This window comes from Bactrocera dorsalis, chromosome 2 (assembly GCF_023373825.1).
Source record: "Bactrocera dorsalis isolate Fly_Bdor chromosome 2, ASM2337382v1, whole genome shotgun sequence".
NCBI classification, from domain to species: Eukaryota; Metazoa; Arthropoda; class Insecta; order Diptera; family Tephritidae; genus Bactrocera; species Bactrocera dorsalis.
In genome coordinates this window covers 75649544-75675623 of record NC_064304.1, presented here as the reverse complement: position 1 = coordinate 75675623, position 26080 = coordinate 75649544, and the positions used below count along the sequence as shown (strand labels likewise).

Here is a 26080-nt window from a genome sequence, read left to right as displayed (position 1 = left end):
CTTAGTTAATTTGGTTTTTGCCGCTTTAGTGGGTTTAGAGATATGTACATTAAACATATTAGAGGGCGTTGCCACGCTCACTTTTTCAAAATTTTTACACACAGGTGCCCCTTGCTCCTGCGATACCCTACGCCAAAATACAATTTTATATCTTAATTTAGTGCTTAGTTATGGCACCTTATATGTTTTCGATTAATGGCGATTTGTGGGCGCGGCAGTGGTCCGATTACGCCCACCTACTTTGTACCAGGAAACCTGCCCACCAAGTTTCATCAAGATATTTCAAAAAGTTCCAAGCTTGCACGGACAGATGGACAGACAGACCAGCATCTGGATTTCAACTTTTTTCGTCATCCTGATAATCTTTATATATATAAATCTTCTGACCGTGTGTTTGCATTTGAACTGCTCCTAAACGGATGGACCGTTTTTGATGAAATTTTGTGTGTATGTTCAAGGAGATTCGAGAATGGTTTAGATTTTCAATTTGGTCCATGTTTTTTCAATTATTTTTTTCATTTATAATCAATTGTTAATTTAGTCTTATATTTAGGTATAAAACCGATTTTCTTGTTTATATATATTTTCTGCTACAATAAAATTATATTCTTCCTTCTCACACTTTTGTAAAATTCAAGGCAAATGAGCAAAACTGCTTTCAGGAAAGCGCGACGATACATGTCATATTAGCTTAGTGGTTAAACAAACAGATTGGTATACCGGAGGCTCGAATTCGAGTCTCAAAGTGAAAGATTTTTTTTTAAATTAATTTGTTTAATTTTGTTAATTATTTTTAACAAAACTCACATTGGTTAAATTAAATATTTCATTTGGTATTTGAATTTGAAATCATATTAATTTTGTAAATACATAACAAAAGTAATTAATACATAATTAAATGTTCTCAGTTTTTTTCTTTCTATACATTTTCTTCTTGTGACTATGGTGGCTCATTTCGATGGCTATCCGAGCATGTTTTATATAAGTTTCCAAGCCATATGTTATGAGAGAATCTATAAAATATCGTAATGAAAAGTACAAATTAAAAAACATCCTTTTGCGTAAAAATAAAAAAACGAAATTTACCATATAAAATGTTAGAAACCAGCAGGAATTTGGAGAGAGGTTGCTTACCACCCCTACCGCCTCAGTTAAATAAATACACAAGTTCGTCAGTGTACAGATTTTGCAACACATCCTGTACACTATCTGAACTACCTTTTACACTCAAAATGTATTTTTCTGAGAGAATCTATAAATTATCGTATCGTGTACGTAAACTTTTTTGATATGAATCAGGCGCATTTTAAGCATTAGCATTAATTTTTTCTATTTGGATAAAAAAAAATATTTTGATATGCTATACTATTTAATGTTAAATATACATATCTTGAAATGGATAGAAAAAAACACAAAGTTTATTCATTTTAAAACAAATAAACGTGTGGTAATTTAATAGAACTAGGTGTATGTCACCTTTATTGGTCTATTGTATATCAGTTCATGTAGCACAACAATGGTTCGCTCGCCGTTCTAGAAAACACTGATACAATTTTTACACTGATGTAATAATGTCTCTAATGTGGTCGACCAAAATGGTACAAATTTGTTTATTTATTATTATAAATATAAAAAAAAGTAAGTTGAATTTGATTAGAAATCCGAAAGGCCTTTTTCGACTACTCAATATTTTCCATCAAATTGACAGTATCAAAGTTCTTTTTCAAATATTTAACAGAATGTAATAAAATGAGTCGATACAAAATATACATAAACACTTTAAAAAATACTATTTTGAAAATTTGTGAAATAAATGATGTTGAATGTGTGTTAGAAGAATCTTGCTCCCATGTGGAATAGAGAAAAAAAACCATAACGCATTTTATAAATTTATGGTAGTTATGAAGAAACTTAATATTGTTAGACAATTTTAAAATTGCTACCTACAGTGCAACTACCCGTATATACGCGCGCTCTCATTTGTAAACATGGAGTCGTAATACTCTCAATTTCCTCTTCAAGTTTGCTCGCGATGATGCCCTCATCTGGGGCTAATATGTCCATCTCTGGCATAGACCATAGACTTGACGTAGCCCCCAGGAAATAGTCTAACGGCGTCAAATCGCATAAACGAGGCAATAAACTGGCTGGGCCATTTCGTGAAATAACACGTGCACCAAACTTGGGTTTCAATAGATCAATTATGACATTCCCTGTGTGGTTTGTGGAGGCGTCTAGTTAGAACCACACATTGTCCAAGTCCATGTCATCCAATTCGGGCCAAAAATATTCAGTTATCATTGAGCGATAGTGATTCCCATTCACGGTCTTGGTCATCACGGAAGAAGTACAGCCCATAAACCTCACCAAACCGTAATTTTTTCGGGATGCAATGCTGACTCATGGAGTATGTGGGGATTGCTGTCTGACCAATAACGCGTATTTTGCTTATTTAGCAAGAAATGAGCTTCATCGCTGAAGATGATTTTTCGGTGAATATACGGATTATACGACAACTCTGGTGGTAAAGCGGCTTGAGATCTTTTAAGGATGTAGGTTAAGATCTTTTCGCAAAATTCGCCACAACGACGTTACAGAGATGCTCAACGCTTGAGAACGACGTGTGAGAGACTCATTTGGCTCTTCCTTAATTAATGCGCTAGCGGCAGCAATACTCTCGACACTACGGGCACCACTTTGTCTCACAGGTACGGTAACATTTTGTACTGTGGTGGATTCAAGTTTTTCCACTAGACGCTCAATTGTTAATCTGACAGGACGATTCTGACGACCATAAATTGCACATTGCGTAGTTAAATTTGAGGCCACTGACTCCATATTTCGGTAGGAAATTTTAAATATTTCGACTCGTTGTTGGATCGTATATCCTTCCCCGATGAAATGGCAAACTTTACTGAAGAGAAATGTCGAAAGAGCGAGAAAAAATGTGGCGTTGTTTGCTGTACCTATAAGTCTACTTTTCTAGCGTCCCTTTTGAAAAACCCGCTAAGTAGGCAGTATTTCAGGAAAACTATGTTTTGTAAGTAAATATTCCTATTCCCCCAAAAGATTGTTTATACTAATTTTAATTTGAAATATAATTTATTGGCACTTGATTTTATTAGAACTAATATTGCTAAATAAAGAAAGAGGAGTTTTAGCTAAAAAGATAAATTTTAGCGGATTTCTCTTATTTGCTTATTATCGTATGGCAGCGCCCCATTTTCTCATAATTGTTAGCACATTTTTTTTTTTTTGTTTTTTTTTTTTTTTTTTTTTTGCGGGTGAGGGGGTGGCAAATGCCTTCCGCATCATCGGTGCTATCGTCACAGCAGCGGTATGTGCCACTTGCAGGTCACTAAAAACCCCCCCTCTAAGGAACCGTCGCCCACCCTGGGACCGCGTTTGCATTACTTCAGGGTGGCGTTCCATTTTTCTCATTGAGAGATTTACATCTGCGCACCTGCGTCCAGGTCCCACTTTTTGATGCGTAGCAAGATTGCTGCGTATTTCTGGATAATTCTCCAGTTTGTTTCGCTCTCCAACATGACGCTGATTAAATTGTCAGTGTTTATTGGCCCGACCAGGTCTTCTACTGCGGTGCGTTCTCCTTGCCAGCGCTGACATGCAAAGAATGTGTGTTCAGCGTCATCTTCTGTCGCGTCGTTGTATAGGCATGACGGCTCTTCGACTTTTCTCATTCTGTAGAGGTACTTTTTGAAGTATCCGTGGCCGGATAACAGCTGGGTTGTGTAGAAGTCTACTTCTCCGAATTTACGACTTGTCCATAAATCCAGATCTTTTATCAGCCTGGCCGTCCATCTGCCGCGGCTTCCATTCTCCCATTTTTGTTGCCATGATGTTATCGTATCTTTCCGTATTTGTTGAATTGCGCTCTTGTTATTGCCGGGTGATTTCTTTAGCTCCCACAGTTTTTTCCTTTCATCTGCTAGTAGGTCAATTGGAGCATTGCCGCTTATAACTAATATCGCGTCGCCTGATACTGTTCTGTAGGCTGATGCAACTCTGAGGGCTGCGGTGCGGTACACTCTGGCCACTGCCTTACGCCGGTTTTCTTTTTTAAGGGCGTCTGCCCAGATTTCGGCTCCGTATAATAAGACGATGATCGTCGTGGACATTAGCAGCTTTCTCTTTCCTTGGCAGGGTCCTCCTATGTTAGCCATTAATCGGCTTAGTTGAGACGTGATCTTCGCTGCCTTACCTGCAGCGTGCTGGATTTGTGCCCAGAAGGTTAGTCTGGGGTCCAGTCTTACGCCTAGGTAGTTAACGGCTTTTTTTGTCCTAAGGATATCCGTAGTCGTCTGCATGTTTATCTCCAGAGGTATGTGCTTGTTTGTTAGCAGCAGTAGTTCAGTTTTCTCCGTGGCGAGCTGGAGGCTGTGTGTGTCGAGCCATACTTGCGCCCGTATCATGACCTGGTTCAGCTTTCTTCGTGCTTCTTCCGTATCCCTAGCTGTAATTACTGCTGCAATGTCGTCCGCGTAGCCAATTAGATACGATTCATCTGGCATTTCTAGTTTTAATATTTCGTCATAACTAATGTTCCACAGGTCTGGGCCTACAATGGATCCTTGTGCTGCCCCTGACGTGACTGCTATTTGTCGTGATCCCTCTTTAGTATCGTACAGCAGTTTCCTGTTACTGAGATAGCTACGCACCACCGCTCTGAGGTAGTCGGGTATCTTGAAGCTTTTCTCGAGGGCGTCGATCATATCTACCCATCTAGCGCTGTTGAAGGCGTTTCGGACATCTAGAGTCGCCAGCAGCACTATTCTTTTATATTTATGCCATCTGCGCTGTGCGGCTTCTACGCTTTCCATGACGCATTTTATAGCTCCTATGGTTGATCTGCCGGGTCTGAAGCCGTGCTGTCTAGGAGACAGTCCTCCAGCTTCGTTGATAGCCACTTCTATTCTAGGCTTAAGTAGGCTTTCGTACAGCTTTCCCGCTGTGTCAAGCATGCACAGTGGACGGTATGCTGATGGCGAATTGGGGTCTCCTTTTCCCTTACTGATTAGCACCAGCCGTCGCTTTTTCCAGGGTTCAGGGAATATTCCGGCTTTAAGGCAGGCGTTGTACATATTCAGTAGAACTCCTGGGCGTTCTGCAGCGATTATTTTGAGGACTTCTGCTGGGATCCCGTCCGGGCCGGGCGATTTGTTGGCCTTGAGCTTGCCAGTGGCTACTTGCAGCTCTTCAAGGGTGAACTGGGGGATTTGCGCAGTGCTTAGAATTTGTTTTGGGTCACTGGCCCTTGTTTCGTGGGTGGGGAATAGTGCATTCACGATTTGATCCATTTTGGCGGCGGTTACGTCAGGTGGCTTTGCTCGAGCGCCGAGTTTTTTCATCACTATTTTATATCCTAGCCCCCAGGGGTTTTTGTTTATATCCTCCCGTAGTTCCTCCCATTTTTTCTTTTTACTGTCGTCGATGGCGTGCTTCAGCTCTTTTTTTGCTGCTTTGTATTGCTCGGCCTCTTGGGGTGCGGCTCCTCTGCGCCTGGATCTCGTATAGGATCTGCGAAGGCGGAGGCATGTGCGTCTGAGTTCGGCGATGTTTTCAGTCCACCAGTAAACTGCTGCTTTACGTTTGCTGTGGGTAGCCTTGGGCATTGATTTTTGGCAGGCTTTGGTTATGGTAAGCATTGTGTGCTCGACTGTTCTTCTTGCTATCAGAGAGGTCGCTAGATGGGCTCTGTTAGTCTATTGCGGCGATTAATTTCGATGTGTCTAGTTTCGAGATATTCCACTTTCGTGTTCCTCTATTTTTTCTGAACTGGTGAGCGTTTCTTCCAGTGTCGATCATGAAAGAGATGTAGTGATGATCGCTGCCGGTGTAGTCCTCCAGGACTTTCCAATTACTTATTGAGCCTGCCATGACTTCTGTTGATAAGGTGATGTCTGGTGTGGTTTCCTCGCATCCCGGTCTTCTGAACGTGGTTGCATTTCCCGTGTTGAGCACTATTAGACCTAGCCGCGCAGCCATTTCTAAAATTCGCCTTCCTCTCGAGTCCGTGTTTGGCATACCCCACTCTACGGCTCTGGAGTTTAGGTCTCCGGCGATAATCAATTGTCTTTCTATATTCCTTGCTGTGTCCTCTATATTGTCGAGTTTTCCTTGGAATTCCTGTATACTATCGCTTGGCGTCAAGTAGCAGCTAATTACTGTAAAGATGTCGCACTTGACCCAGACGAAACCGTTGCCCTTCCCATTGCTTACAGTGGTGGCGTTACTCTCTGGTGGTAACCATATAGCGGCGGTTGAGCTGCTATCTTCTAGCCATGTACCTCTCTCTTTTTTTCTGTATTGCTCGCTTATGATGATTATCTCGTACTCGTTCTCCATCACCATTTGCGAGAGTAGTGCGTCAGCGGCCTTGCATCTATGCATGTTGGCTTGTAAGATCTTCATCTGTTTCGGTAGTTCCTATATATCGAACATTTGGCGGAGCCCGGGATGTGATCGGCTTGTTCGTGTTTAGCCTCTTCGCAAAGGCAGCATGAAGGAGGCTTTGTGCACTCTTTCAGTTTGTGCCCTGGTTGGCCGCATTTTATGCAAACACCTTGTCCTCTTCTATCGGTCCCTTTGCAGTCCCAGGCTAAGTGCCTGGTCCGAAGCACCGGAAGCACCTTTTGGGGGTTTCTTTTAGCCGTAGCCTGCAATTAACCCATCCAATCTTGATGCGTGCCTGTCGCATCAGTGTGTCTGCCCTGTCTTGGTCCAGCGTTATATATGCCCTTACCTGCTCCCTTGTGTTGGGAGCTGTTATATTAATTGATAGGTCTTCAGTGGGGTCCTGTAGCGCTTCTTTGACAGCCACTGCAACTTCCTCTTTTGTTGTGAGCGAGTCGAGGTCTCTGATTTCTATGGTAGCCTTAGTTTTGAGCTGGCCTTTGTGGACTGTCCCTTCTCTAGCTCTAGTAATAGGGCCCCGGCTCTTGTTTTGCGGATCCCCTTGATCTTGACCTCTGCTTCTTTAGGATCTACCTTGCTACGGATATTCTTGAGGACTTCGGCGTAGCTATTCCCTTCAGCTGGTTTTATTATAACGGCCTCTGTTTGTCGTTTAGGTCTATTGTTTCCTTTCTGGCTTGCAGCCACGTTGTTGGTTTGTTGCCTCTTGTTTGCGTTTTTGGGCGCTTCTTCGCTCGTTCCTTCGTTTGCGTGGGTCTGTCTGGATTTTTTAGACAAAACTTTTTGCCACTGGCCGTCGTTTTCGTGTCGTGGTCGCACTGTTTCTCGCGGCTCCACAGGGCTCGTTGCACGGCGCTTCGAGGTTGCTGACTCGGGAGTCGTGATGCGTCTGCTTAGATGTGCTCGCCTTTTTTCATTTTCTGCAGTGAGCCAGTTTCTGCGGTAGCTCTTTATGACGTCGAAGAGTTCGTCTAGCTGTGCCGTTCCATTCTTGACGTCCATGCTGACATTCTTTTGTTTTGCCATCGCCAACTTCATTTTATGCACTATACCTTTGCACTTTTCTAGGGACTCCTCTTCTGCCCGTCTCATTTGGGTGATGTACTCTTGTTTCGGCGAGTTTTGAGTTCCTTCTTTAGTGGCAGCTGGGGTGCTCTTCCCTTCTCCTTGTTTTGCCAGTGCTGCTTGTGTGATCGGAGTCTCCTTTGAGACTGTCTTCTCCAATTTTGTCTGGCTGTTTTGGAGTAGCGATAAGTACGGGGGATCTAAGTACCCTACTGCTTCTACGGAAGACTGTCCCGTATTCCTCTTCTTGTCCATCTTTGTTCTGTTGTTCTTTTTGTTGGGGTTTTTGTTGTTGTTGGGGTGTGTTCATTTTATTCTATTGGGTCTCCGCTTCAAGCCGCTATCTCCGCACGTTGTAACAGTCGCCCTTAAAGAACCCCGTGGTTATCTATGCAAGCAGGGAGGCCACGCGAGGGTTGACACAAGTCCTTATGGGAGACTGTGTTCAGAGCCAGGTTCGGGCACGAATCAGGAGCTCGTCTCAACTGAACCTGTACGGCCAAAGAAATTTTGGCGACGTGCATTGAACGTACTTGAAGACCTGCCATGGTTTTAACGAGACGGAGGTGAGAGCAGTATTAGCCTGCCAGCCATTTCGATAAGATGTCACTCCTATCTACTGAGGTGGCAGAATACTGTCCTCCCCAGCCCTTTGTCAATCTGATCCGAATCGGTTTTCCAGTACACCATAATCAGAATTTTACTGGTCTCCATTCTGATGGGCTTTTGCCCAGAGTTTTTTCGTCGTCTTCTGTTCCCTCGTTGCTTTGTTGCCTCCCTCTCTTGGGTAGGGTCTCCCTCGGTGCAACCCCGGTGGGGGTTGTGGACGCTTATTTTAAGGCGGCATCTTCTCGCCTCTTCGCGGGAGGTTCATTGGGCGCGTGAGGCGTTTTGAGCCAAGCCCTCCTCTCCTGCAGCTCTTGGTCGGGGGCTGCGTATTACTATTCGCAGCTAACCTACTTAACGTAGGCCGTCCACTATCCGCCAGCTGTGACCCCGGTAGTAGCCTGAGCTCAGCCTTACCCAAGTTTACAGTTGTTGTTAGCACATAAATGACGTCCACAACGAGTGCAAAAAGGAATTTTTACAATATAGATTTCTTACTTAAAAAACTTGCAAAAAAAAGTAAGATAAGTAGAATGTTTGCAGTTTAATTTAATTAACTGAAGTGAAATATGTGCATATAGTGTGTTAAATGTAATGTAGCCTGTTTGAAATGTTGCGATTTTTGAACTTTAAACTCGAATATCTACTTAATATCTAAACCAAGCGTTTGCGGTATTTTTTTAATCGGTATATTTTTGAATCTGGACAATTTTGCCAAAAACTTAGTTGCCTTCATTTTTATAGCACAGCACTGCATTTTTGGCAATTACTACTCCTATAGTTTTTCACCTGGCAAAACTCCAAACAGAGCATACTTTTTCGTTATTCTGCTATGTCTCTGTTACGGTTCCCGTCAAAGGGAGAACGGTAGCAATAGCAAAATGAAATACTACGGGAGTAGCGTATCTTTTCAAACGCTATTAAGCACTTACGACACAATTAAGACAGTTGTTGACACTAAAGAAGGAACGACGACCTATTTTTGTAACGTTAGTGATGAAAATTATTTAGTAGCTTTTAATGAATTTTACATCGTTTTCTTTTAATTAATCATGAAAACCACGGAATGTACATTTTCATTTTCACAATTTCTCTAATTTTCTATCGTTATAAACAATTTACTAATTTGGTCTTATTTCAATTGTATTGGGTAGTCGAAAAAGTCTTTTGGTTGCAGTCGTATGTTTCCACCGCCACCAATCTTAGATTGAGATTTTAAGCTTCATTTAAGATAATAAAGAAATTAAATTCAGGGAAGTTGGAAAAAGTTTACAGTTGTTCAAAAATGAGTGAAAATAATGAAGAAATGCGCTATATTCTGAAGTTTTTGTTTAAAAATTGGGAAGAATGCCACGAATTAAGGAACACATCGATCACCCAAAATTCTTATCAACTAAACAGACGAATATATATAAATATCAAATATCAATAGGTAAACATGCTTATCACCTCAACAAACATCACTATCGGTTAGACGAACCACAGCGGCTCATCGGCTAATCTTTATCAGAAAAATAGTAAAAACATCTTTATCAGGAAAACAATAGAAACATCCTTATCAAGAATGCAGCAGTACATCCCTAAACTAAATACAAATCTTGCAGCCATCACGATTAATTTATCATTCTGTCGCGTATTAAAGTTCGTAGTTATCGGTTTTTGTTTCAAAATTTCAGTTGATTGTTTTCTACTTTATGGTTTGACAGATAATTATAAATCTGCTGAGTTTGAAACGAAAATTGAAAAAAAAAATTATTGAATCATCAATTTAGTTACATTATTAAAAAAGCTCCGTTATCACTCGGTTCCTATGGAACTACCAACAAAAGGTGAATAGATTTTTAATAATGGTACCATTCGTAAGTTATTTTCTCAAATCTACAATTTCTTTTGGCAGTGTTTAAATGAGTTAAGCATCCACCCCCTCTACTCGGTAAAACTGGCGCATTCTAATGCTACATCGCCATTCACTACAGCTGATGACACTACAGCATAACTCACCACACCAGCAAACCCACTTAACAAAAGGCCGCCCAGCCACAATCGTTTTATACATTCGTTCGATACTGCGCCGCGTCGACACCTTTCCACACGATTTTGTTCCTCACATTTCCACGCATCAACTTTCATCTACAAGATTTTCGCTGAGACACTGCACCGCGTCAACACCTCTACTCTACCGCGAGTAAACCTCTCGACCTCCATCCATAAAAACTCGATCACCAGCTCCAGCAGGTCGGAATAGGATCCTCGTTTGTCGACACCTATTTTAATAAAATTAAATTGTATAACATTTATAAATTTAAAAATTATAATTCCATCAAATTAATCAAATTGTGAAAATAAAAACAAAATTTGTTTTTATCAAACATAAATTTTGTGTATTTATATTCATGGTCCTTCGAGCCTTACCGAAAGGCACCTTCGGTTTTTTATAAGGCAAAAAAGAAAACAAAATTTAATATTTAAATAAATTAAAACTAAATTGTGGTGCAGTGATATGAAGTGCAGAAACGAAAAAAAAATATAAAAGTGCAGTGACCCAGTCAAAAAACAATAAACAACATCCGCATATTATATGTACACGAAACATAAATTTAGCAGTGCAGTGACACAAAAAATAAACCACATACATATGTATACACATATATAAATTTATACCTAATGATACATATTTACGCACATAACAAAAAATGTGGTGATGAGAAAACAAAACACAAACTTAAAAAAGTGCATTAAAACAGTGCGGTAAACAAAACAAATTAAAACATATTTAAGTATATGTAATACAAAAATTACAAAAAAGTTGAAGTGACAAACACAAAAACAAATTACAAAGAAAATCAAAACAAAAACCAAATAAAACATAAATCGGGCGCGAAAAGCACCTAAACAACAAAGCATAAAAACGGATCAAACGGGCGCGAATAATTAAAACAAATATAGATACAACAAAACAACAGCAGAAGGAGGCAGCCAGCTGGAGCAAAGAAGGAGGAACAAAACGCATTAGCCCGAAATATGTACATATGCCCAGCAAACCATATCATACCAAAACCGAAGTGAGCGTATTCAGTTCAGTTAATATACTTATGTAATTTTTCTTGGTTTATGTACATATGTACATGTACAATTCTAAAACGCTATTTTAATACGGTTAATAAAGATTTCGGATTGGATGATAATAAGCCGGCATTATACATATTAACAAATTAAAAACTTATTGCGTATTTATACTTGGCTTTGTGTATTTAAATACACTTTCCTAACCAGCACTAGATAGTTCAAGTATTTACCTGCAAGAATTTAACAACAAAAAAACTGCAGTAAGCAGGGTAAAGAAATAAGCAAGAGACAATTTAATAACACAACTAGCATTATCGACAAAAAAAAACTAAATACAAACATACATACATATATGCTTAATGTAATGTATATTCAAAGCAAAATATATATTAAAAAAATAACATCTCATATAAATATAATACGATAGTAAGAAAGAAAAAAATCAAAAATGATGAAAGTTGATAACAATCAAAATACACCTGCAGGAGCTACACGCTCAAATCAGGTTGCTAAATTCATTTCACAAAGTGACAGTTTAATAAGATACTGCACTAGATTTGCCTCTTTACCGATTCACGAACACTCGGAATCGTTATTAGAAGTAAAAGGTCAAAATCTTAAAAAATTTTGGACTCGCCTCCAAACGGCTCATGACGCCATTGTAGATTCTGACGATTCAGATCTGCCACAAAATTTTAAATTATCTGCTTACGCCATATACGAAAACTGCTTAGACCAGTTCGAAGAAACAAAAGCTATGATCTCCGATCAAATAAAGCTCATTAAAGCAATTGCACCTACTCCCCACAGTAGAGTAGAGCTGCCACAAATAGACAACCAAGAGGCAAGATCAGGCATCCAACTCGAGGTGCCTGCATGTGATGCAGAAACCTTTTACGGAGGTTATGAAGAATGGCCGTCCTTCCGGGACATGTTCACAGCCGTTTACATCAACCATCCACAACTATCAAAGGCACAAAAACTGTATCACCTCCGATACAAAACAAAAGGTCAAGCAGGCGAAATAGTTAAACAGTTTGCATTAAATGACGACAATTTCAATTTGGCTTGGGAAACTCTAAAAGCTAGATTTGAAAACGAAAGAATACTGGTCGATAAGCAAGTAACGACACTATTAAACTTGCCTAAAATTAAGAAAGAAACAAGTGTAGAATTCATTAAACTAGAATCCACTGTTTCTAATTGTTTGTCGGTTCTATCGACACTTAATATCCCCACGGACAGCTGGGACCCAATTCTGGTAAACAGTTGCACCGCCGCATTACCAGACAAGTCGTTACTTCTATGGGAGCAATCGCTCTCATCACGAAGAAAGTGCCCAACGTGGCAACAAATGAAAGATTTTCTCACCACGCAATATGAAATTGCGGAAAGGTTAGAAGAAAAAATAATCAAAACTAAGAAAATTAAACACGACCAAAATAGAAGCTTAAATAGACCCCAAGCTAGAAGCAAAAACAAATCAAACATAATTTTTAACAAAATACAATCGTTCACATCCGAACAAAGAATACATACGTCATGCGAACTATGCACAAGTGGGCACAAGCTAAAATCTTGCGAAAAGTTTAAAAAACTTAATATAAACGAAAGGAACAACTTTGTCAGATCAAAAAGACTGTACAAACTGCGTGTCCCATACACATAATCTTAAAAATTGCAAAAGTAAATTTAACTGCTTATATTGTCATAAAAGACATCATACAATGCTTCATTACAGCAGATATCCAATCTCACCCCAAAGAAGCGCATTTATAAAACAAACCAAGAGTTTAATTGCAAAAGCAAATCCGGAAACTGAAAATACTAAAAATTGTCAACAGTCACCATGCTGCTCAAAGGCACAAAAATCTCAAACGCTGCACAGTGAAACACAAAGTGGACTAGTTACAAAACTAGTTACCACCACACTAACTCAAGTTGAGAAAAAATCAAACAAATGCCTTAATTCACAATTAAGGAAAGTTCAAGAGATAGGGAAACTTCCCCGAATATTAAATAAAACTCCACAAGATCAGTATTGTAAGCGCTACTCGAGAGCCACAACTACTCGATCAAATAATGGCCGGTACATTGTACGACTACCACTAGAGCCACAATATTCCAACACTCCACAAATTGGTATAAAAAATAAAGTTAGAGTTACCTCTGACAGTCCCTATATTAAAAGGACATACAAATTTTCGGCCCCGCAGGATGGCTTTCGCCAATAATGGAAAAACAAAAAAAAAAAATCTGAACAAATCCTAGAGCGATGGCGTACTACTACTTGTCAAATTAATACGCACTTAAATATTATATATACCAAATTTTTCAAAAAGTCGAAAAATCTACACATTAAATACAATGATGCCCCATTGAGGCACAAATTTTCAAATATAAAAAAAATCAAAAAGGAAATTAACGGATTACAATACTCCCAATGCGATACATTAACGCACCTACGCTTACAAAGCTAAGGTCGCTTTTATCGGATCTATCCAAGCGCTCCTCATATAAGTGAGTTATGGCGATCAGCTGTACAAAGCTTCAAATTAAGTATACAAAAGTATCTACTCCACGAATCGAAGCCGTTCGCAATTACCGGCCACTCTCTCGCAAGATCCATCTATTGTCACAGCCCTAACTCCAGGGCTAAGGAGTACCCATTCTGGCCATATCTAAGCCAGGCGTGGAGTTACTATCCTTCATAAGCCGAGAATAAATAAAGTCCAAACATTGCCGATAATACAGAAAAGGCATATAATAAACTACCGGTGTGCCAAACCGATAAATAATAAATTATAAATAACAGCAAATAAAATTAATAAAAGCAAAGAACTTTGTTGGTATAATAATTCAAAAAGTCGTCAAAGTACGCAAAATCAGTTATTACCTCAAGCACCACTATTTACACCAAATACAATTGGCTATTAAAACCAAAATCGCTTCTTACAGCTAATATTCTGCGGTCTCGGTTACTCCACCAACAGTAAGCCGAATTACATGCATCAGATTATACAGGGTAGGCCATTTAAAGTTGACCCATCTGGCAACGCTGTAACTTTTAACAGCGCTGACAAATCGGCTAATGTCATACCGCGTTAGAAGCGTCATTCGAAGACAATTTATACCATGGAACAGTACACTCCAAAAGAACGCGCTGAAATTGTTCAGCTTTATATTCAAAATAACTTTTCAATTGTGTTAACTCAACGAAAACTCATCATATCAGACGAGGCACATTTCTCGTTGAATGGAGGCGTAAACAAGCAAAATTGCCGATTTTATGCCACCGAAAATCCTCAATTAATTGAAGAACAGCCTCTTTACGACCAAAAAGTAACAGTTTGGTGCGGTGTTTGCGCGAATATGATCATCGGACCGTATTTTTTCGAAGACGATGATGGAGCCACGACAACAGTCAATGGTGAGCGTTATCGAGCCATGATAACGGATTTTGTGATACCCATTATTCGCGAAAATGACATGGATAACTTCTGGTTTCAACAGGACGGGGCTACATGCCATACAGCTCGACCAACAATCAATTTATTGCGACCATTTTTCCCCGGGCGATTGATATCGAAAAATGGTGATGTTGACTGGCCACCGAGATCACCAGATTTGACGCCACCAGACTTTTATTTGTGGGGTTATTTGAAATCCAAGGTATACGCTAATAAGCCAAAGACCTTAGCTCAACTGAAAGCCAACATTCGACGTGAAACAGCCGCCATATCATCCGAAACATTGGCCAAAGTCATGGAAAATGTCGAAAAAAGAGTGCATTTAGCTGTCAAAGCTAAAGGTGCCCATTTACGCGATCTAATTTTTAAATATTAGCTGAAACAAATCCCCTTGGACCAAAATAAATTATTTTTGAAATGAACAAAAAACATTGTTTTCTTTTGTTCTTTTTTTTTAGAAACAAATGGGTCAACTTTAAATGGCCTACCCGTATATATAAAACTAGGCAAAATATTCGCCTAGGGGGCCCAGGATGTTTAAATGAGTTTAGCATCCACCCCCTCTACTCGGTAAAACTGGCGCATTCTAATGCTACAGGCAGAGTTATCAAAAATTCAGTGCGCTATTGTTTACAGTAATTTTAAATTTGCATCTCGACCAAAAACTTACGACTATGACTTCTTAATCAAAGTGGTTCAACAATTGGTTCAAATGAAGAATATTTAGAAAAATAATAAAGCGATTTTTGATGATTAATACAATTCGGATACTATCTAATCCGGACAACGCGGTAATCCGGACACTAAATTGCTTTCCATTATTGACTGTATAATCCGGCACTCAGGTATTTGATTTTCCTCATAAATTCGAACACTTATTTATTCTCTTTCTTTTCCGACTGTTATTTTCCGTTAATTCCCCATTTTGGATTAGAATTTATGTTTTCATAGGTAAAGAAAGGATTTTTTATGAAAACAGGGTCCTTTATCTTTTTTACATATGAAGTACATACTACCAGCTAACCTTGAAAATTCATGATTATTTTTTAAGGCAACTTTCCCTTGAAAACCAGTATTTTAAAAATCATAAAAACATTATGGCTAATCCAGTGATTTTGGAATGTAATGCTGCCATTAATGATGTGATTTTTTATTTCATAGATCTGTGAACAAAATAAATAATGATTTTCAACAATTTTGACATACATACATAGAGCTCTCGATTAGCGGTGTTATTTCCATGTTTGAATCATTCAGATCGCTCACGGTCTGAATGAAAAACTCGCAGGTCATCTGCCTTTATCTTTGCTGCTTCATGGTCCCTTTCACTGTTGCAGTTTGTTCTGAGCATACTCTTGCTTAATTTAGTTAAACTGTATAACATACCTTTTTTTAATTACCGCTATTACAAAATTCTAGGCGCTTTTGTTCCTTGACGTGTTTAGTTATAATATAAGAATATTTTAATATATTGAATTTCACTCGCTTTCGCCTCAACTGCAATGCGAATGCACATACGATGCCTGAGCATTAGTTTTCTCTACGCTTTCGTACGGAAACATTCACACCAATTCACCATACAGCTATGGTTTAAAATAACGGGAACAGCAACGTTCATATTGATATGCATATATACTATGTTGGAAAAAAAAATATATAAATTGTGGAATTGTTTCGATCACTTTATAAAATTTAGTTTGCTCCGCTTCTTTCGCCTCAACTGCAATGCGAATGCACATATGATGCTTCAGCATTATAGGCCCATACACGACACACATGCGCGTTCGATCTGTGTGCATTCGTTTCGCCCATACACGACACGCAAATCCATTTTGCGTTCGTTCTTCACACAGTGAACATGTGCGACAGGCAAGCGGAACATTTCTCCGAATTTATTTCTAATGTAGCACTTTTATCGATTTCTTTGTATTTCGTTAATAAGTTATTCCAACTTTTATTTTTCTCAATTTTATTTTTTGTATTTATCACTTTTCGTTTGCCAAATTGCCAATTCATTTTTTATAAGATCAATAAATTCTGATACGAAATCTTTATTAAGGGGCCTGCTTTAGAAACTTTAAACAATAGATTTTTTTTTGCTTAAATCTCTTTAAAAATTATCTAACAATATTTCATCACAGTTATAAGTTGGAATTCGAAATATTGTCGAAGCTAGAAGGGAAATAGTGACCAAGCGTCTAACAGATATATGAGCGCTTGGGCAAAAAGCGAATACTTTGAAGCGCGATTTCTCGGTTTTTTCATTTTTACGATTATTCTTAATTGGCGGGCAGGATAGAAAAAAACAAAACGTCGTATGGAATTAGGGCAAAGTTTATTAACATTGGCATAAAATTATCTTCTATTTAAACTAAAAAAATTAAGAAAAGTCAAGTTGGAAGATATTTTTAAACAACATAAATTACAATTTTTTTTGGTCAAAAACCACTTTTTCAAATTTTCAAAAAATTCAAAAATGTTACTCTTTTAATTTTGAATTTTCTTAGTTTAACTAGAAGATAAATTATTAAAAAATATTAATCTCTTTGAATTTTTTGTTTCCGATAGAAATTGCGACCTGCATCCTGCCCGCCGTCCGAAAAATGCACATGCGAGACACATCAGGCAATTGCTTTCCAAAGGCAGAATATCAAAAATTTCGTATCCAAAAAATTTGTGAAAGATATTCAAATATATAACAATAAAGCCTAGAAATTTTGATTTAATCACTTATTTTTTCCCTCTCCAAAAAATCCTCAAAAAAATCGATTTTTTTAAGCCTCTAAAGCAAGCTCCCCCCTTAACACCATTGTTCGGCCGCGATCTTCACTGTTCGGCGATACGAGAGAAATGAAATTTTGTGCGCACACAACGCCATACACAAAAAATCAAACATTTTCGGGAACATGGATCGGTACGCGCACAATCCCAAACACGAGTAAACCGCATGCGCACACATACCGATCGAACGCACTTGTGTGTCGTGTATGGGTACTTTTACTTTTCGCTACGCTTTCGTACGGATACGTTCACACCAATTCACCTTACAGCTATGGTTTAAAATAACGGGAACAGCGACGTTCATATTTAAATACATGTAAAAATGTTGGAAAAAATACTTATGTATATATAAATTGTGGAATTATTTCGATCTTACGGTTGTTGTACAAAATTAAGCCAATTGTATGTATATGTAGGTTTATATTTAAAATCACAAAGGTTTATTTTAAATATAAATTAAGTTTATTTGAAATTACTAAAATATTTTAAATTACGCTAAAATACGTCACCAAGCTTTTGTACTTTATAACGTCCGTGTGATAACTTTTCGATGATTTTGTACGGTCCAAAGTATTTTCTTTTCAATTTCAGATTTGGTCCAAATTGAGTACGTTTTATAGCTACTAGATCATTCACTTTATAATTTCGATTTTCTTTGCGTTTTCGGTTATAATTTCTACGATATTCTTCTTGAATAGCCGAAATGTTATGTTTGGCTATGTGTCGTGCTTCGTTTCGATCTATCTCGAACGATTCACTAGCTTCCGTTTCCATAATTTCATCTAATCGTGGTAAATCCGAAAGTCTCATGTCACATCCGGTTAACAATTTGAATGGTGCTATCTTTGTGCTTCTCGGAGGAGAGTTATTTATGTATTGTTGGACTTTGCCAATAAATTTATACCACTGATCTGGATTATCTTTCGAAAGCTTTGATAACATGGGAATTATTATCTTATGTATACGCTCCACTTGGCCATTTCCCCTTGGTACTCCAGTAGTAATAAGTAAATGCTGAATATGATTTTTTGTGCAATAATCCTCAAAAGCGTGCGATGTAAATGCTGAACCTCTATCTGTAAGGATTCTTCTTGGATTGCCAAACGTGGTTTCTTGCTTCGTTAATCGATCGATCACTGCATCAGTGCCCGTATCTTTTGGAGGATAGAGCCACACAAATTTCGAAAATGCATCCACAACTACAAATATATAATTATACTGCTTTCGTGTCGCTGTGAGAGGACCAACATGATCTATATGGAATGTCAACAAAGGCTTATCCTCTTTATCAATGGGTGCTAAAAAGCCATCTTTTTTACCACATTTCGAATTGACGACAATGCAGGCAATGCAACTGTTTACAATTTCTGTAACTTTCTTTTCTAGTTGAGGAATGTAAAAATCCTTCTCTAAGCAGTCCTTTGTTTTCTTCACTGTAAAATGTCCTTGACGATGTGCAATCTCAATTATCTCTTTCTCCATCCGTGATGGCACCACAATCAGTTGTAAATCTGGGTCTTTATACAGTATATCGTTATGGATGTAAAAATTTAGCTCGTAGCTCTTTTCTTCCAAAAACTTTCGAACCACTTTTGTTCACATATCTCTCATTTGCGCCTCTTTAAGTCGATGTCTTAATGAATCCTCCATCATTAAACAAGAAATTCTGCTAAGAGCGTCTACATGTACCGTCTGTGTCCCTCGTCTGTGCTTAATAAGGTAATCATATTCCTGCACGTAAAGGTACGTCTCTTTTTTGTAAAGTCATCGTAAAAGCGTTACAGTCTGTTCTGCAGGTGTTGTTTTGCGGCTCATGAATTGAACTGGATGAAACTGTTGATATTCTGAGTTCTTTTGGAGAAGAATTGCTCCGTATCCGTACATTGATGCGTCTGTATGAATCTCTGCTTTAGAATTAAATAGTCCAAGAACTGGTGTCTGAATAAGAGCTGTCTTCAGTTGTTTGAACGAAATTAAGTGTTCGTCACACATTTTAAACTCTGCGTCTTTCTTCATTAAGTCTGATAAAGATTTTGCGATTAATGCAAAATTTTTAATAAAACGACGAAAATAAGACATTAAGCCTAAGAATCTCTGTACCGCCTTTTTAGTCTGTGGTAACGGAAACTTTTCAACGGCTTTTGTTTTAACTTCACTCGGTCTAATGGTGCCATTTTCAATAGTATAGCCCAAAAATTCTATCTTCTTCTTAAGGAATTGACATTTTTCCCATTTTATCCTCAGTCCCTTATCAGAAGCTAACTTTAATACTTTTCCTAATTTCTCTAGAGCTTCTTCTTCAGTTTTTGCTGGGATTACTAAATCATCCATATATGCAACAACTGTTCTATCTCGAATATAGTTTAGTTTACGATAATCGCAACAAAGTCGTTTTGTGCCATTTTTCTTTGATACTAGTACAACAGACGAAGCGTAGTTTGAGCAACTAGGACGTATTATACCTTCATCTAACCATTGTGCGACTTGCTTATCTATGGTTTGTTGCTCCTCATAACATACCCTTCGTGGTGGTTGATAAACTGGAACCTTGTCGGGAAGAATAATTTTCATATTCACTGGTGAACTATCGTCTTTCTTTGGTATATACTGTTCTATCTTTTGCTTCACCGCCTCTGCTGATTTTTTATTCAAATGAGTTAAATCATAGTCTTGTTCATTTATATCAACGTTAAAATATATATTTGAAAAAATATTAGTCATCAAGTCATCATCGTTTGTTAAATTATCTTTGACTCTCATTGTATCATTAATCGGCCCAGACAACTTTTCTTTAAATTCAACCCCATTTTCACGAAACAACATATCGAAATGTTTCAATATTAAATTACCCAGAATCACTTCGTAACTAATGTCGGTTGTTGCTACTACATGAAACGTCAGGTCAACGATACTCTGATAAATTTCTACTTCTACGAGTATATCAAAGCTTCCTATCGTCGATATTTTCGCTGCACCAATATCAAATAACTGCTTTTGTTCCATTGTTAGCTTTACATATCTGTTCAACTTATTAAATGTGTCGCATCTCATTGAACACAAGTTACAACCAGTATCGATAAGCCGCTCACTTCTACATTACAAATCCGTATATTTTTAAATTTTAAATTAAATCTTGCAAGTTCGTCAATTGAATTAACACGACTGTGTTCTCGGTCAGTTTTCCCACCTTTTATTACTTTACACTCAAAAGATCTGTGTCCCATCTTCTGGAACTTAAGGCATTTGAATTGCTTTGACGGATAATCTCTAGCTATGTGCGAAGGTTCACTACATTTATAACATCTTTTATCGATTCTTAATGGTAACGAATTCTCCTGTTTTATTTTATCATGTATATCCGCTTTCTTCAGATTTTCAACTTTTGGTTCCTGCTTGATTTTTTCGTAAACTACTAACTGTTCTTTTAGTTCTGTCACAGTTTTGGCTTGGTAGAGAATAGCTTTACTTTCCATCAAAGCATATAGGTATTCACGATACGATTCGCACGGCTCTTCTTCTTCTGTATTTTCCCTAACACCTTATGCACATCGGCTGCTGATAACTTATTTCCGAATTCATTAGTTAGTGCTAATTTTAAAGAATTCCAATCGCGCAACCCGGTTTGACTACCCACATAAATTTTTGCAGCACCCCTCAATAACTATTTCGTATAAACGAATTTTTGTACATAATTCCAATTTACTATTTCTGCAATTTCTTCTATTTGTTCGATCCATTTCTGTATATCAGACGTATCTGTTCCATCAAAAGTAGAAAGGCTTTCTTCAATATCTTTAAGCGTGAAATGTGAACAACCTTTAGGTGCAGATGGTTCAGTCCGTTTTTGTATCGCATTCAGACTGATTGGACTGACAATCGCTCTCTTCATTTTCGTCATCGTCACCGTCGTCAATCAGGCCTAAATGTTGGAGAAGTCTTTCCCTCAGTTCATGTTTCCGTCCACTTACTCCTAGTCCCAATTCCCTTAGTTTGTCTTTTACTCGTAAAGTCGTCACTGTCATTTTTTAAATAGCGTCTGCATCCATGTTTACAACATTAAAATATATGTTAATCAACTATATAAAATACGTACGTATAAAGTCATTTAAAAATATATCTTAGTTTAAGACAGCTTAAGTATTTTCTTTAGAATTACATCAAAATTATTTTGTAGGACAACTGATAATTCGAACAGAATGTATGAATACAGTAAAGTTTAGTTTTCATAAATTACACACAAATTCAAATATTATTGAGAATGAATTAGTTCACAGTTTTTCAATTTTCAATTTAAAAAACAAATATTTTGGAAATTTACATCAATCGGATATTACGAATGTATATTGCATTTCACAAAATTTCATTTCGTTTCTTTCAGTTACGTATATACATATTCTATACATTTACGTTCTTTAACATTCACTTTGTCTTACTTCCTTTGTCTAGCTTAATTTCTACAATGAACTTCTTTACATTAAACTTCGTGTTACACCCTTCGTGTTACACCCTTTGTTTATATCGTAACTACTTTACCTTAACTTTCTCTTTTAGATTTTTCGCATCTTTCGTCTTTAACTTAACTTCTTCTTCTTCGTTTGGCGTTGGGTTACTTTACCTCAACTGCTTCTTATTAGATTCTCCGTCTTTTTCGTCTTTAACTTATTTTCTTCCTCTTCGTTTGGCTTTAGGTTACTTTACCTCAACTTCTTCTTATTAAATTTTCCGTCTTTAACTTATTTTCTTCTTCTTCGTTAGGCATTCTATCTTACTTCTTCTTCTTCAACTTCTTCTCGTCTTCGAATAGTTTTCATTCTTCAGCTTCTTTTCGTCTTCTTTCGCATTCTTCGCGTTCACATTCGCACTTATAATGCTTGGTGCTGCTGCTCATAGAAGATTCGCGAAGAAAAAAATTGTTCTTGTACAGTTGAGCCACTGAACACTCGTTGTTTCTTGTACTGTGATCTGTCGGTTGATGCCACTGAATCACTTTTTACTTTTAAGAAAACGCGTTGTTGGTGCAACACAAATGTTTTCAATATATGTACACCGGCTGATATTTGAAAATTACAGAAAAAATTTTCCGGTTGGCTTAAATTCAATCCTGGGCGAGCCCCCAAATGTAGGTTTATATTTAAAATCACATATGTTTATTTTAAATATAAATTAAGTTTATTTGAAATTACTAAAATATTTTAAATTACGCTGAAATACATCTTACAGGTTTTATGACCATGAAAAGACTTGTCGATCTCGTCGAGTCACGCGATAACGTCTCTTCGTTGTTCTTGTCTTCATCTTTTTGTTTTTATGTTCGTCAGGTTTGAAGTGTTGCATTTGACAGTAGTATGTGTTTAAAAGTTACGTCCACTTCTAGTTGTCTGTCGGTCCCACATATATTTCTTAAAAACAAAAACAAATTTAATATTGTCTCAAACTGTAATTTAAATTCATTTATCTTTTAGAAAGTTACTTATTAAAATAGAAGCTAATTTAATGAAAGTCTATGTTTGCTGTTATCAATTTATTTTTTTGTATTAATGAAAAATATTTTTTTCTTGATTTTTTACCTCTATGTAAAATCGCTATTGGGAAAATTTATCAACAACACCGTACTATGACTCCTTAAATATTTCGAGATGTCTGTACGAGTATACATGTTTTTGTTTTTAATACACGAGTATTAGCTCCATTTGTGTTATTTTGGCTATAGACGTAGGCATGTAAAATTGTATTGGTTCTTTAGTCTCATGTGTTTATTCAAATTTCAGTGTAAAAAAATTAATTAACCAGTAATTAGCTGCAGCAAATCTCTAATAATAATCATTTTCTTATCTGATATTTTTCTAGGAATTAACTTTGCAGCAGTTAATGCTGCATACGAGCCGGGTTTAGTTAAAAAATCGGGTGTGAGCTCTATACCAAGTTTGGTTATAATTCTAGATGGACACTGCTACATATATCGTGAAAATGTTTATACTCTGCCTAAAATTAAAGGTAAGTAGATTATGTAGTTGCAATATTAAAAATTATCTAAAAAAATAAATATTGAATTTTATGTTCCCTTCTTTAGGTAGCGTTGTGTTATATATAAATTAGACCTTTTTGTGTGGACTTTTTGTTATAAAGCTTTAGTTAAATAAAAGAATTGAGTTTACTTTTCAAAGTATGTATAACTGACACAACGTGCTTCAATCAATGTTCCAAATTAAACTAAACACTAAATTTACAAAGTGAACGTTAAGTTACCATAATAATTTCTGCGCAATCGTTACATAGTGGCCACGCAAAATGCTGTGTTTGCATTTCGTTTTGAAACCCTATAATTTCATATCTATCTAGATTTTTTTAACTAGAGATTTCAAATAAAAAGTAATTAATGTACTACTATGAGCAAATAAGACTACGACTTTGTTAATAATATTGAAATTCTTTTACCTATTCTTCAAAATCTACGTCGAAGAACGAAGGCATCCAACATCTATAGAATACAAGGTTACGACAAACGTTGACATCATGAAACCAACCCTACATCGCCATATTTATAGTAGGACGAATTTGAGAAAAAAGATCATTAGTTATATAATTTTTTTTGTTCTTGTGTTTCTTTGTTTTTTAGATGTAAAACTTTTACACTTTATAACATCTTTGATAGAAATTATATTTAATTGCTTACAAGAAAATTGTCAGTTTACAGCGTTTTATGATTAATATTTTAAACTGTTTCAAAGATAAAATAACATAAACAAATTTTTTGAAAGACCATGGTAACTAACCATTTTGAACCAACTTCGTCATGAGTCATATGATTTCAAAGTAGTCGTAACCTTGTATTCTAAGAACGTTGAAAGTCATCATTATGTACTTGAATAGCACCAAAATGTTAACCAGTATTTTTCTATTTTAGAATTTATAAGAAAAAAGATGCCATATTCAATTAAGCAGAGAATATATGACCATAATGTGGAAGATTTTTTGGGAGGTTGGATTGACAATAGAGTACGAGCGCTAATTTTGGAACCGAGAAATAAAACGAGACTTCGGTATTTAATAAGTGCATACTCGTTCCAGTACAGAGTTGCGTTTGGGTAAGTTGTTACCGCCGTCACTAAAAAATTAAAGAATAGATTTCTCTTGGAATCAGTTGCTACAGAGTATTATAATTTTGTTCACCTGTACTTACATATCACCTTAAACTAATCGAGATAGATATAGGGTTATATATGTATATATAAGTGATCAGTGCGACGAGAAAAGTTGAAAACCGGTTTACTGTATGTCTGTTCGTCCGTCCGTATAAGCTGTAGCCTTAGTAAATCGGACATCTGCGACTGTCACATATCGCCATTAACCGAAAACTTATAAAGTGCCATAACTACGCACTAAATTAAGACATGAAACATAATTTGGTACAAGGGATCCCGGTAGCAAGGGGCACTTGTGGGCAAGAAATTTTGAAAGAAGTGGGTGTGGGTACGCCCTCTAATATGTTTAATGTATATATCTCCTAAACTACTAAAGATACAACAGCCAAATTTTCTGAGTTCAAAAATTATAAGAACTCCTACGGTCAGTGTGAACATGGAAGAAATCGGAGGATAACCCCGTTTACTCCCCTAATAACGGTACTGTTAAAAACTACTAATCAATAGCTAATTTGCTAGATATATTAAATTTTACTTCTGAAATAGTTTTAGAGAGGAAATGGTTTATAGGAGCCAGTGTGAAAATTGGATGATGGGGGTTGCTCCGCCCACTTTTTAGTGAAAACCGATATCACAAAACCCGACCGACCGATTTCGACAAAATTTAGTACGTAGCATCGCTTTCACATTCTTAAGTCACACTACGAAAATGTGCGAAGTCGGACTACAACCACGCCTACTTCCCATATACCACAATACTATTTTCCATTTGATTCTTTAACTTTCCAGTAAAGAAATCAAGAAGCGTTTAATATGACGGAATGAAACTATGCAAGAATAATGCTTTTAGTGTTTTGTTCAAATCCAATCATAAGTCTTCAAGCCCCTAGATACCGAATATTTGAACCCTAGTATCTATAGATGATTTTCATCGAAAATGTCGGTCAATGTGCGAGATATGTAATTGATATTTAGAGATAATCCTTCTTTATCAATTCATGGCTTGAATGTCAAAAATTTGTAGAATTGGGCCCATACTTATCTTAGCCCCTTGTACCGCATATATCAGTCAATATGTCAGTTATCTCAATAAAAATGAGAGCGTGTTTCACTCATAATAATATATTTTTGTGTCTAAAATAGATAAATTTCAGCGGATACTTGAACCAGCCCCCACATAACTAATATCAGAATTTTCGAACATCCGGCTGACTTTACTCTCTATGATTGATGGCATGTTAAAAGTATGTAGTGTTGGGACAAACAGATAAAATCGGTTCAAAACTACCCCAACTTTCTTATACCTTATTCCGAATATGTCTAATCAGTGTATGAGGTATACAGAGTATATGTATGTATTTCTAAAATTGTTAGATTCCGATCCTCTGTTAGACGTATTACACCTTTCGGTATTTACCTGGCTTTAATTCTTACAAGTTGCAAGAGTATAAAATGTAGCCCTTCCTTACTTGTTCCAATCTCATTTCATGCCATCCGGTTTACTTTTTAGACATT

General features: G+C 37.0%; 3 protein-coding genes across 9 annotated transcripts in view; 2 read left to right on the top strand and 1 right to left on the bottom strand.

Annotated features, from left to right (window-relative positions):
- Positions 1 to 26080, top strand: part of LOC105226404 (dnaJ homolog subfamily C member 16) — a 623397-nt gene that overhangs the window by 59841 nt on the left and 537476 nt on the right. For all 7 annotated transcript variants that reach the window (XM_049449953.1, XM_049449948.1, XM_049449946.1 and 4 more), the window contains 2 exons: positions 23271 to 23417; positions 24328 to 24508. In XM_049449953.1, coding sequence (XP_049305910.1) covers positions 23271 to 23417; positions 24328 to 24508 — 328 coding nt within the window. The remainder of the gene's footprint in view (positions 1 to 23270; positions 23418 to 24327; positions 24509 to 26080) is intronic.
- The window catches only part of LOC125776613 (uncharacterized), a 217393-nt gene that overhangs the window by 79666 nt on the left and 111647 nt on the right, over positions 1 to 26080 (bottom strand). The window lies entirely within an intron of this gene.
- Positions 7529 to 21619, top strand: LOC125776646 (uncharacterized). Its single transcript, XM_049450112.1, has 2 exons — positions 7529 to 9935; positions 10004 to 21619. Exon 2 carries the CDS (start codon positions 11621 to 11623, stop codon positions 12839 to 12841), a length of 1221 nt encoding a protein of 406 aa, XP_049306069.1. The 5' UTR covers positions 7529 to 9935; positions 10004 to 11620; the 3' UTR covers positions 12842 to 21619.

Coding starts and splice junctions, on each gene's coding strand:
- LOC125776646 (XM_049450112.1), top strand. CDS start 11,621: ATGATGAAAGTTGATAACAATCAAAATACACCTGCAGGAGCTACACGC.